General features: G+C 44.1%; 1 protein-coding gene across 6 annotated transcripts in view; it reads right to left on the bottom strand.

Annotated features, from left to right (window-relative positions):
• Window positions 1–13,050, bottom strand: part of CTNND2 (catenin delta 2) — a 236,816-nt gene that overhangs the window by 204,398 nt on the left and 19,368 nt on the right. For 4 of the 6 annotated variants that reach the window (XM_060278051.1, XM_060278050.1, XM_060278049.1 and 1 more), the window contains exon 1: window positions 2,629–2,787. In XM_060278051.1, coding sequence (XP_060134034.1) covers window positions 2,629–2,701 — 73 coding nt within the window. In that variant the 5' untranslated portion in view covers window positions 2,702–2,787. Of the gene's footprint in view, window positions 1–2,628; window positions 2,824–13,050 lie in introns of those variants that run through there. The other 2 variants (XM_060278053.1, XM_060278054.1) reach the window with 2 other exon arrangements.

Raw genomic sequence — 13,050 nt, 5'->3', positions numbered from 1 at the left:
TACAGGAGGCAGCAACGAAAACCATCCCAAGGAAAAGGAAATGCAAGAAAGCAAAATGGCTATCCAAAGAGGCCTTACAAATAGCGGAGGAGAGGAGGCAAGCAAAATGCAAGGGAGATAGGGAAAGATACAGGAAACTGAATGCAGATTTCCAAAAAACAGCAAGGAGAGACAAGAGGGTCTTCTTAAATGAGCAATGCAAAGAAATAGAGGAAAACAATAGAATGGGGAAAACCAGAGATCTGTTCAAGAAAATTGGAGATATGAAAGGAACATTTCGTACAAAGATTACCATAATCAAGGACAAAAGTGGTAAGGACCTAACAGAAGCAGAAGACATCAAGAAGAGGTGGCAAGAATACACAGAGGAATTATACCAGAAAGATATGGAGGTCTCATACACCCCAGGTAGTGTGGTTGCTGACCTTGAGCCAGACATCTTGGAGAGTGAAGTCAAATGGGCCTTAGAAAGCATTGCTAATAACAAGGCCAGTGGAAGTGATGATATTCCAGCTGAACTATTTAAAATTTTAAAAGATGATGCTGTTAAGGTGCTACACCCAATATGCCAGCAAGTTTGGAAAACTCAGCAATGGCCAGAGGATTGGAGAAGATCAGTCTACATCCCAATTCCAAAGAAGGGCAGTGCCAAAGAATGCTCCAACTACCGCACAATTGCGCTCATTTCACACGCTAGCAAGGTTATGCTTAAAATTCTACAAGGCAGGCTTAGGCAGTATGTGGACCGAGAACTCCCAGAAGTGCAAACTGGATTTCGAAAGGGCAGAGGAACCAGAGACCAAATAGCAAACATGCGCTGGATTATGGAGAAAGCTAGAGAGTTCCAGAAAAATGTCTACTTCTGCTTCATTGACTATGCAAAAGCCTTTGACTGTGTCGACCACAGCAAACTATGGCAAGTTCTTAAAGAAATGGGAGTGCCTGATCACCTCATCTGTCTCCTGAGAAATCTCTATGTGGGACAAGAAGCTACAGTTAGAACTGGATATGGAACAACTGATTGGTTCAAAATTGGGAAAGGAGTACGACAAGGCTGTATATTGTCTCCCTGCTTATTTAACTTATATGCAGAATTCATCATGCGAAAGGCTGGACTAGATGAATCCCAAGCCGGAATTAAGATTGCCGGAAGAAATATCAACAACCTCAGATATGCAGATGACACAACCTTGATGGCAGAAAGCGAGGAGGAATTAAAGAACCTTTTAATGAGGGTGAAAGAGGAGAGCGCAAAATATGGTCTGAAGCTCAACATCAAAAAAACCAAGATCATGGCCACTGGTCCCATCACCTCCTGGCAAATAGAAGGGGAAGAAATGGAGGCAGTGAGAGATTTTACTTTCTTGGGCTCCTTGATCACTGCAGATGGTGACAGCAGTCACGAAATTAAAAGACGCCTGCTTCTTGGGAGAAAAGCAATGACAAACCTAGACAGCATCTTAAAAAGCAGAGACATCACTTTGCCGACAAAGGTCCGTATAGTTAAAGCTATGGTTTTCCCAGTAGTGATGTATGGAAGTGAGAGCTGGACCATAAAGAAGGCTGATCGTCGAAGAATTGATGCTTTTGAATTATGGTGCTGGAGGAGACTCTTGAGAGTCCCATGGACTGCTAGAAGATCAAACCTATCCATTCTTAAGGAAATCAGCCCTGAGTGCTCCCTGGAAGGACAGATCGTGAAGCTGAGGCTCCAATACTTTGGCCACCTCATGAGAAGAGAAGAATCCTTGGAAAAGACCCTGATGTTGGGAAAGATGGAGGGCACTAGGAGAAGGGGACGACAGAGGACAAGATGGTTGGACAGTGTTCTCGAAGCTACGAACATGAGTTTGACCAAACTGCGGGAGGCAGTGCAAGACAGGAGTGCCTGGCGTGCTATGGTCCATGGGGTCACGAAGAGTCGGACACGACTAAACGACTAAACAACAACAACTGACTTAGTTGCTGTTCACAGGTTTCCAAATATAGAGCTATTTCACACAGCTGAAACAAGCTCCCCACAACTAAAAAATTGTACACCAACACATTTGATGTATGGTCATGGGCTGTTACCATTACAGATGGATCAATGGAGCTGAATGATTGAAATGCAGCCACAGACACTGCTACTTTAACATGGAGCGACATATAGTATTAATGAGTGAATGAGCCTGTGCATACACATACGAAGTGAGAATGGAACGTATGTTCCATGTCTAATTAATTCCCCCTTCGCCATCCCACCTGTATTAAGCTATCCAGTTGTAAAATGGTCTATTAATCATAGGAGAAAGTCTCCCTGTTCCTTTTTTAGTAATACACATCCTGAGCGAACAAAGGAAGTACAGCAGCCAGGTATGATTTCTAAGCGCCGTCATATGATATTTTGGCTCAAAAAATGAAGAGGTAAGTGTGCAAGAAAAAAACTATGAGAAAGTGTGGGGAATAAAGACATCATTATTATTTTTTGCTGCATTAGTAGCATGCACAGATTTCTGACAGCAGATTCAGTTGCTGTGTTTCTAACAGAACAGCAAAAACGTAGAAATTTATGAATTAAAGCAACATACCTACCCAGACAGGAAGGGGAGGGAGGGTAGATAGAGACTGTAGGTTGTTTTCACCTACCTGTGCTAGTGCGATATGTGCCTGTATGTGCTGGTTGAAGAGGGTCCCCTTGACTCTGGCTGAGATTCCTCATAGGGGGCTTCTGATATACTCTGTCTTCATAAATAGGATCTATGTGGTGCTCTGGAGACTGTAGTGCCCTTAGCTCGGAGCCCAGGTGGCTATGCTGGCTGGTATAAGAAGCCCGGGATCCAGCTGCAACATAAATTGATATGGGAACATTAGAGGGAACACCAAAACCACTTGCAGGGAAACAGCACCCCAAAAAAGCATATTGAAAAACATAAACGCAACAATTTATATCCCAATTACCTTGCAAGCCAAAGAAAGCAGCTAACAATTTTTTGGGGGGGGGCGGTGGCGGTGGAGGTGGTGGTGGAACCTTAAACAAATCAAAACTAACTACGAAAAAACTACAATGTAAGAATAAACATGACAAGGTAGCAATGGCTCAAGTTAGTCACACTCTCTGTCTTTATCCAGCCATCTGTTGCTGCTGCACAATCTGATTTTCTCAAACGTGAGGAAGATTCTTCAGCAATGCCAGAAAACACACACACACACACGTTTCCAAATATATTTGCTTTATCTCAGAGAAGCCTGTCAGCAGATGGGGAAGTAAACATTCAAACAAGTGCCATAATTTGTGCCTACATCTTCAATATTAAACTGAAACCAAGTTACGAATATCAATTATTCTTCAGAATGAACACCAAGAGTTGACCTAGTACATCCTCCCTTTAAACAGGGCAGGATTTTGTGGTTTGTCAGCTGTTTTGTCATGTGCTATATAGACGCCAGATTGTGAGATTTCGTAAAACCGAAATCCCCCCAGGGCACGTATATTAAAGCTATCATTAGGAGATAATGTGCATACTCATGAAAAAATTGGGCTGTATCCAGAATAGAAGAGATTGCAATATAATAAAGGCTCCTGCTGGAGAACAGAAGAGGGAGAAGGTGGTTTTTCTCAAATTTCCCCTTCCCCGCACAACCACCCATGCGGATACCCTACTTACATGTTTTAACTTAAAAAACAAACAAGCATGTTTGGTGCAATTTTTGTATCTTATGCATCACTTCTGGTAACCGAACAGAAGAGTTATTTTCTGTTGAATGAGAGGAAAACTAGGAGTCTCTGTACAGTGGTACCTCGGTTTATGAATACAATTGGTTCCGGAAGTCTGTTCACAAACTGAAGCGAACTTTCCCATTGAAAGTAATGGAAAGTGAATTAATCCGTTCCAGATGGGTCCGCGGTGTTCATAAACCGAAAATTCGTAAACTGAGGTGTTCATAAACCGAGGTTCCACTGTAGTTATGTTGCTACTCCACATTTTAGTCAGCTGAACATACATTGTTTTCCACATGTTACATATGTCAAAAAGGGAGAAAAAGTGCTTTCTCAATAGAGCTACCACAATATTCATACTAGAGCCATGTATAAATAAAAGACTAAAGAAAAGAATTAAAGCTGTGAGGTGCTTGTATTAACAGCCATATCAGTTAAGGTGACCTCACCAATTAACCTCTACCACACAGAACTACTTCACAGCTACAATTTCTTGATATCTTTTTGCAAGCAGATGATGGAATAACGTTCGCAATATGTTGACACCCTGGGGAGCTAAAACAGGAGGAAAAATCCGTACTAGCCCAAGCAAGTGAAAATGTATTTGTAAACATTATGTAGCAGATGGCTAAATTAAGCTTTAAGATGTAACAGGCCATATGGCAAAAACTGGTACACACCTTAAACGCTGTCACCTCTTAGACTCAAACCAACCCAAGATCTGGGCTTGTCAAATGTTAATCATATGGCCCTGTGGTATCTTGTTAAAAACATTGCATTTCAAATGCAGAAGAGATGTATCTTCTGAACAGACACTGGCAAATTCTGGGAATATATTCCTGATTTTGAAAAGGAACCACTGAAACACTGCTTGTACAGTGAATATTCCACTGGCTTAAGGATTTCACCACAAGCAGTGATGCTGCTAGAGGACAGTCCTGCGCTATCCCCTTTCTAGAGCTGCTATATCAGCTGTGTATTATTTGACCCTAGGACCCAGGTGGCACTGTGGGTTAAACCACAGAGTCTAGGGCTTGCTGATCAGAAGGTTGGCGGTTCGAATCCCTGCAACGGGGTGAGCGCCTGTTGCTTGGTCCCAGCTCCTGCCCACCTAGCAGTTCGAAAGCACATCAAAGTGCAAGTAGATAAACAGGGACCGCTCTGGCGGGAAGGTAAACAGTGGTTCCGTGTGCTGCTCTGGTTCGCCAGAAACAGCTTTGTCATGCTGGCCACATGACCTGGAAGCTGTCTGCAGACAAATGCTGGCTCCCTCAGCCTATAGAGCGAGATGAGCGCCGCAACCCCAGAGTCGGACACGACTAGACCCGATGGTCAGGGGCCCCTTTACCTTACCTAGAAGTAAGGGGATGCTCTCCCAGACAGAACAGAAGAAGGCCAAGTGAAGGAACTCTGCAGTTGCATTCCTTAGAAATGCACTAATACTTCCCCATTCTTAAAAAAAGCAAAACATCTCCCTTAATATAATCGTAATTCCTGTATGCACGAAATGGAGGCAATTAGCAGTGTTGAAGCAGAAAATAAATGAGGTGCCTCAGGAGTCTCCTGCAGTCTTAGCACTGGAATCTTATTCCCTACTGTCTGAGTTTTGCAGAGGCAGGGTACTACAAACTTGCACACTGCATGGGGCTCAGCTTCGTTTGCAGCTCATTCCCCAGTATCCTGTAAACTAATGCATTATCCCCTTAATCCTGGTGGTGTTAAGCCCTTGGAAGGCTTCAGATAAAACCCACAAATAGGACTACAATGTACTGGAGTAAGAAATTACACGCACAAACTGTGTAACTTATGCTCTCTAAACAAAACGAAAGCAAACAAAGGGAGGGAAAGGATGGTGCTAACCAGAGAGCTGCCTTTGGGTTCAGTTTGCCAAAGCCTGCCCAGAATTTCACTAAGTACCTTCGGAAGAGACGGGTGACTCATTCTCATAAAGCTCACAAGCTGCTTGGCAGCAAGAGTACCAGGCAGCTTTCTAGACTCCAAAGGACAATGTCCTTCCTCCATGCCAGGATCAAGCATTCCAATCAGGCAAAGCTGGATACAGGGCAGGAGAGATGTCAACTGGTTAATCCAGAGCTGTTTGGGGGCTACAATTCCCATCACCCCTGACCACTGGTCCTGCTAGCTAAAGATGATGGGAGTTGATAGTCCAACAGCTGTTGGAGACCCAAGTTTAGGAAACCCTGGGCTAGCCCTTGTGAACACTTGAGCCATGAACACATCACTTCCCTTTAAAAAAGAAAAGAAAAACAAAAGCAAGGTGTTGGGCAGAGATGCCAGATGGCCAGCTTAGCCCAGGCTTCCTCAGCCTCGGCCCTCCAGATGTTTTTGGCCTACAACTCCCATGATCCCTAGCTAGCAGAGACTACAATGGGAACTGTAGTCTCAAAACATCTGGAGGGCCGAGGTTGAGGAAGCCTGGCCTAGCCTGTTCTAGTGTGCCTTTAAGTGCAGCTTGATATGTAGGAAAGAGCAAACAGCATCATCTGCAGTTCTAGTTACAGGTAGGTAGCCGTGTTGGTCTGAGTCGAAGCAAAATAAAAAAATTCCTTCAAGGAATTTTTTTATTTAGCATCATCTGCAGTTAAAGCAGCCAGTGGAAAAACAGGTGAACCTAATGTGGAGGCATGACTCGCAGCTTGATGGGCTTCTGCTTACTAGCCAAGCTTTTGCATCTTTGCCTGTGCAACCACTTCCTGGGCTTTGAAATCACACGGTTCCAGTCAAAGGGGTTGACAATGGATCACCAAAGTGAGGACATTCATTTAGGATTCTCCCTCTCTTTCCTGTGTGTGGGGGGGGGGGAGGCTCCTTTGCACGGCTCTGCTGGGGATCGGGAGCCCTCCCCATCTCCAGCAAAGTCATCCCCTGTGCTTCCCCCACTTACGCAGGAGCCAGCACTGGGCTGGCAGATTCTTTAACTGCTTGGCTGAGGGGAGTAATTGCACACTCCTCAGCTGAGCAGTAAAAAAATAATGCAGAGGTGGGGAATAAGCCTATCCGCGCCTCATCAATGCGGCTTGTTTCTCCCTCTGCACAGTATATGAGGGCACAGTGGGATGGCGGTTTCACTCAGCGGTATATCACTGGTGAAACTGCCTGCTCCCGAGTCCTTCTGCTAGCAGTGCCTGTTGGAGGGAAATCAGGAATCTTTACTTCTTCCAGCGAGCGTTGCTAGCAGAGAGACTTAGGAGATGTGGCGGTCTCACCAGCGATACACCGCTGAGTACAGCCAACATCTCAGTCTGTTCCTCATACCGGTTCTGGACAATATATTGATATATCGTCAAGGCCTACCCAGTGATCTACCACACCTGCTGCCAGCACAATGAGGAGTAAGCAAGTTTGAAAGGATAACTTCATATACTCAAGATAGGAAATGCTATATTTCAGTATACTGAAAAGGGCCTTTTCAGTATTGGCCCCAACTTGGTGGAACGCTCTCTCACAAGAGACACATTCATTCATTTTCTTACTCTCCCCCCCCCCAACTGCAATTAAGCTTGAAAATTAAGTTTGCCACACAACTGATGGATGTGAGGTCATAGAATCAGAGAACTGTAGAGTTGGAAGGGACCACGAGGGTCATCTAGCCCAGCCCCCTGCAAAGCATCTGGAGTACAGCTGGAAAGGTGCACAGCCCTAATGCCTTGGATCACCTGGCAAGAGAATGGGACCAAGGGGACTCCTGCTAAAAGAATCTTTAGCAGAGTATTTACCACTGTCCACAGGGTTGTGTTCCCATCAATGCACATACCTGACCATTAGAATTTCCACAAAGGAAAGGTAACTAGCATGGTGCCCCAGAAGGCAGTGTATGTTCAGAAGGGGAAGGGGAACCCCAACAGTTTGAAAAACACTGCCCCCTTTTATTGCAAGAACAGCCAAAAAACACACACAATTATCATGAATATGCAAAGTGAAGAATGTCTGTTTTGGATATTGCATGACACAGGTAGCTCTTTATGATTTCATCCAAATTGGTTCTCTCCAGAAATCACAATTCTGGTCCTTGATGCTTAAAGAACAAAGACTGTTGTTTTTTCCACCCCTCAGCTTCAAACATTTCCTTCTGTTCTTTCAGAACTCTTCAGAATTACTAACAACTTCTAATGCCTTTTAAGTTTTGCAATGGAACAAATCAGGGGAGGGGGGGTGACTTTCAACAGACCAGTCAATGCATTCATGTTTTCTACGACAGCTTTTCTTGTTCAGCAACTGTCCTCATTGTGCTCAGAAGCATTCACCTGCTTATGGAATTTCAGCACCAAAAAATGAAGAAAGAGGCAGGTGGAGGTGAGGAGAAATGAGACTGAGGCCCCAAAATGAAATGAGAGGCTGAGATACACCTAGCCACAGAAACAAGAGTCAGTGCACTCCTGGAAAGGCAATTCTTATTTTTTATCTCAAAGGGCTACATTTGGGCAAAACTGGTGGGGGGACAGGACCAAAACATCTAGGTGACAAGCACACCCCAATCCCTGCTACAAAGAAAGCAAAAGATGAGAACAAAAATTAAAAACTATCACGGCATAGCAGAAAAAAACAACCACCAACCCAATTTTTCACCCATTTATCATGATAAAAAACCGATTTTAGACGAAGAGACAAATAGCTATTTTTTAAAATAACAAACAACTGGACACACAGACAGACACAAATTTCTTTCAATGCAAATGACCACATCTAACTTTATTTTCATTATTAGACTCTAACTCAAAGCTGAGTGCTAAAGCGATAGCATGATGTTACTAGGCAACGATGCCAGGCAACGGCACACAGTCTGGGTGGCTAACTACAGCTCCTTGACAATTCCCAAATTCAAAACAAAATTGTCTGGAACGGAAGTGCCTTTCGAAGCTTTGAATTTTGCCTCAGAGTTTGTTTTTTCTTCTTCAAAAAATAATAATAAAAGAAGCAGAAAGAAGATACGACTGTGTTTATAAGAAAACACACCGACAGCAAAAGTGTTTTCAGGGAGGGACAGCAGAAGGAATAAACATTTCTTTTGCAAAATCTTTTATATTTGCTCTTTCGAGTGGGAGTGGTTTGGTACTTCCAGAGAACCAGACCACACCCCACTCTGGTCTACAGTATAACTAGGGTCACGAGTGGTGCTGGGCTTCTCTCAGTCACAATATCCATAGAGCAGGCACGTCCAACAGGTAGATTGTGATCTACCAGTAGATCACTGGATGTCTGTGGTAGATCACTGCTAGATCACTGGCACCCCTAAAAAAAGCTCATCCAAGCTTTTCCTCCTCCCTAAAAAAAGCTGAACTATGACCTGAAGCCCTAAACAAAAATGGGCCTCCCTCCCTCCTAAAAGAAGCTCAACAAGTTTGACCTAAACCCCCCAAAACAGGGCTTCCCTTCCTTAAAAAAAACTCAACAGCTTTGACCTGAACCCTCCAAAAGGGGGTAGATCACTCCCAGTTTTTAACTCTGTGAGTAGATCAGAGTCTCTTGGGAGGTGGCCACCCCTGCCATAGAGGAATGTGGCTCAAAAGAGGGTAGCTTCTTTTCTGAATACGAGATCTAGGAACAGGCTCGTGTGCACCCTTCCCTTTCTCTTACTCCACCTTTCCTGGTTTTTACCCGGTCAGTTGGGCGGGGTACAAATAATAAAGCAATAATTATTCTTACAATGTTTCACAAGGTCTTTACAATGTTAAATACATGCAACTGTGTTAACCATGGCCGATTATCAAGAAAGACCAAGTTCTGGAAACTAAACTCAAGCCTCCGTTTAAGAGTGCTTTATATCGCAAATGGATATTTGATGCTATTCTGCCACTTGTCATTTTGCACAAGTGTGTTGAGCTTGATGGAGAGGGCCAAGGCCAGGCTGCTTTGTCCCCTCCCTCAGTTACTCTTGTCTCCTGCCTTCCCCCCTCTTTTCCATCCTGGGCATGTGCAGGTACTTCTGTATCAGTGTGTGCACACCTTTTCAAAATCCCACCCCAAAGTATGCAAGAGCAAATTTAACCAGCCTTATATAAACACTTCTCATTAAGGAAAGTGGAGGTTTGCAGTATAATTTCCAGTCAGCATTAAAAACAAACAAAGAAACAAAAAACCAAATACTGAGGCAGTGTTAGAAACTGAGATATGAAAGCTAGGAGCTAAATGGTACCTCAAACCTAGGTTATGGGCGCAGCAGCATAATGTCTAGACACATTTTAATAACAAGAATACAAAGCTGAAAACGAATGAACTGCAGCGAAACTCTTATGTTCTTTTTTCACCTGGTCTAGTCCTCATCTGAAGATGGCAAAAAATAAAGCCATGCTTCCCTTGCCCACCCCAATAATATTCCCTTCTCCAGTCTTCAGAGAGTGGCTGGAAGTGGGGAGGCAGAAAAAGGTTCTCCTTTCCTTCCACTCTGCAAACAAGCCCTGGATTCTGCCTACACCTCCTTTCCTTCATATATCTTTTTGGCACCACAATTAATACATATTACAGGCCTCTACAACTGTTGGCGGAGACACCCACTTTGAGTGTCCAGTTCACAAACCTAAGATGTAAGGGTCCTTCAGTGATCTCACTCCAAAAATTGTTTTGATTTTAAGCATCACTGAGAGTCTGAGGTAGATAACACTTTAACATGGACTACTTAAACCATCATAACTAACTGGCTACTATATTTCAAATTAATGTACTTTTAATGTATATGCTTTTAAACAAGACAACTAAAACCTGAACAAGGCATCTTGGGTTTAAAAAGAAAACAAAGAAAAAGTTTTCAGGTCCTCAATCCACGCACGTTTTACTTGGGAGGAAACTCGGTTGGAATTTACTTCCGAGTAACAGGCAGATCCAGATTGAAAACAACACTTTCCCCCCAAATGGCGCCCAAATTGCTTCTTGTTTCTTATACATTGCATTTTATTGTATTACATTTTGAATTCCTTAACACTGTGGAAAAGACCCTGATGTTGGGAAAGATTGAGGGCACTAGGAGAAGGGGACGACAGAGGACAAGATGGTTGGACAGTGTTCTCGAAGCTACGAACATGAGTTTGACCAAACTGCGGGAGGCAGTGCAAGACAGGAGTGCCTGGCGTGCTATGGTCCGTGGGGTCACGAAGAGTCGGACACGAGTAAACGACTATAAACAACAACAACAACAACAACAACAACAACAACAACAACAACACTGTAGAGCACAGTGCATTAGAGTTGCTAAACTGACAGAAAAATCATAAAGTGGTTCACCAAGATGCTCAGCAGTTTTCAAATGGACTCTGGATGGGAAGTTTGAAAACCACTGCTCTAGAGATCATTCTGTGTAGTTCTCCTTCTACATCCCACATGTGTGAAATTCCACCCAAGGTTTAATTTCTCCAGTGGAATTAATTACCTGCCCCTGCCCCCTTGAGAGGGAAGGAAGAAAGCAAGAATAGAGCAGAGCCAGGTGCATAGGCCAGTCAGGGCTGGCCGAATTCGGGACGCTTGAGAGTTAAACTCTCCTTACCCAGCCCCTTATTGGAGCCTCCCCTTCTGCACTGAAGATGAGAAAGAAACGCAAAAATCAAACAGGCTATGCATGCTCTCTATCTCTTTCTGCAAGCATTCACTGGATTTCTCCTCCTCTTCTTCTCATCCTCTCCTCTCAGGATGCCCCCCTCCTTTGCAGAGTGTCACTGTCATTTTCAGAATTTGCTCCAGGAGCAGACAAGCCCATTCCTCCAGCAGTTTCAAGGAGGAATGCTGGGTTGGGGACGGGTGGGAGTTCCACAACTCTTTTGAGGAAAGAGCCAGACGAGGCAGTGTGAGCTTTGTTTCCTGTCCGTTTTCAGTGGATGAGACTGATGGGGAAGGGAGGGAGGGAAAAGGTACCCTAAGGGCAGCCAATCCAAGGCCAGCTGAGAGGCAGCACCTATCAATTTGCCTGATGCTGCAGAGATCTCCTGGAAGTCTCATGGGGAGGAATTTCTCCTTCCACACCCTCAGCATCAGGAGTATTGCGCCCAGAGCTCAGAAACTGCCTGCACAAATGAAATTGCCTGTCGCAAAATGCACCTAGAGCAATGGGAGTTTCCAACCCTGTACTGAGGTCTTGAACTAGTATTTAGCTATATAAATCTGAAGTTTGATTGGTGTATGTATGTATATATAATACACAATTCCCATAGCCCCTGTAACTATTAACAGTATAGCCAGGCATGTTACACACACACACACACACACACACACACACACACACACAATCAACTACAGGAATTCTGATAGAGAGGTCTTGCTCAAAACTTGCAGTCTCAGTCACTTTGTGAGAAGATGGATCTGGTTAAACATAATTTACACGTGCCAATCCCAAGGGTGATGCTGGCCGCTATCCTAAACATCATATATATACTGTGAGGGGGAAAAGTTTTTTATGCCCCTGCTAAATTTGTCTGTTTGCCCTCTGATGAAGAAATGACTGGTCCATAATTTTAATGGTAGGTTTATTGTAGCTGTGAGAGACAGAATAACAACAGGAAAAACCCCAGAAACCCAGAAGACAAAAGTCGGAGATTAATGTGCATTATAATGAGTGAAATAATTATTTGATCCCTTTTCAAAAAATGACTTAGTAGTTGGTGGCAAAACCATTGTTGGCAAAAATTACAGAGATCAGAAGTTTCTTGTAGATGGCCACCAGGTTTGCACACATCTTAGGAGGTATTTTGTCCCACTTCTCTTTGCAGATCCTCTCCAAGTCAGCAAGATTTCAAGGCTGATGTGTAGCTACTTGAACCTTCATCTCCCTCCACAGATTTTTGTTGGGATTAAAGTCTGGAGACTGGCTAGCCCACTCCAGAAACTTAATGTGTTTCTTTTTGAACCACTCCTATGTTGCCTTGGCCATGTGTTTTGGGTCATTCTCATGCTGGAATACCCATCCTCGACCCATTTTCAATGCCCTGGCTGAGGGTAGGAGGTGCTCACCCAAGATTTGACGATACATGGTCCCGTCCATCGTCACTTCAATGCGGTGAAGGTGTCATGTCCCCTTAGCAGAAAAACACCCCCAAAGCGTAATATGTCCCCCTCCATGTTTGACGGTGGGAATGGTGTTTTTGGGGTCGTAGGCAGCATTCCTCCTCCTCCAAACATGGCGAGTTGAGTTGATGCCAAAGAGATCGATTTTGGTCTCATCTGACAACAACACTTTCACCCAGTTCTCCTCTGGGTCATTCAGATGTGCATTGGCAAGCTGCAGACGGGCCGGTACACTACATGTGCTACCTTGAGCAAGGGGACCTTGCAGACTCTGCAAGATCTCAGTCCTTCATGGCGTAGTGTGTTACCAACTGTTTTCATGGTGACTATGGTCCCAGCTGCCC

The sequence above is a fragment of the Zootoca vivipara genome, chromosome 8 (assembly GCF_963506605.1).
Source record: "Zootoca vivipara chromosome 8, rZooViv1.1, whole genome shotgun sequence".
Lineage (NCBI taxonomy): Eukaryota > Metazoa > Chordata > Lepidosauria > Squamata > Lacertidae > Zootoca > Zootoca vivipara.
The sequence above is the reverse complement of the archived record's forward strand: the minus strand, read 5'-3'. Positions and strand labels throughout refer to the sequence as shown.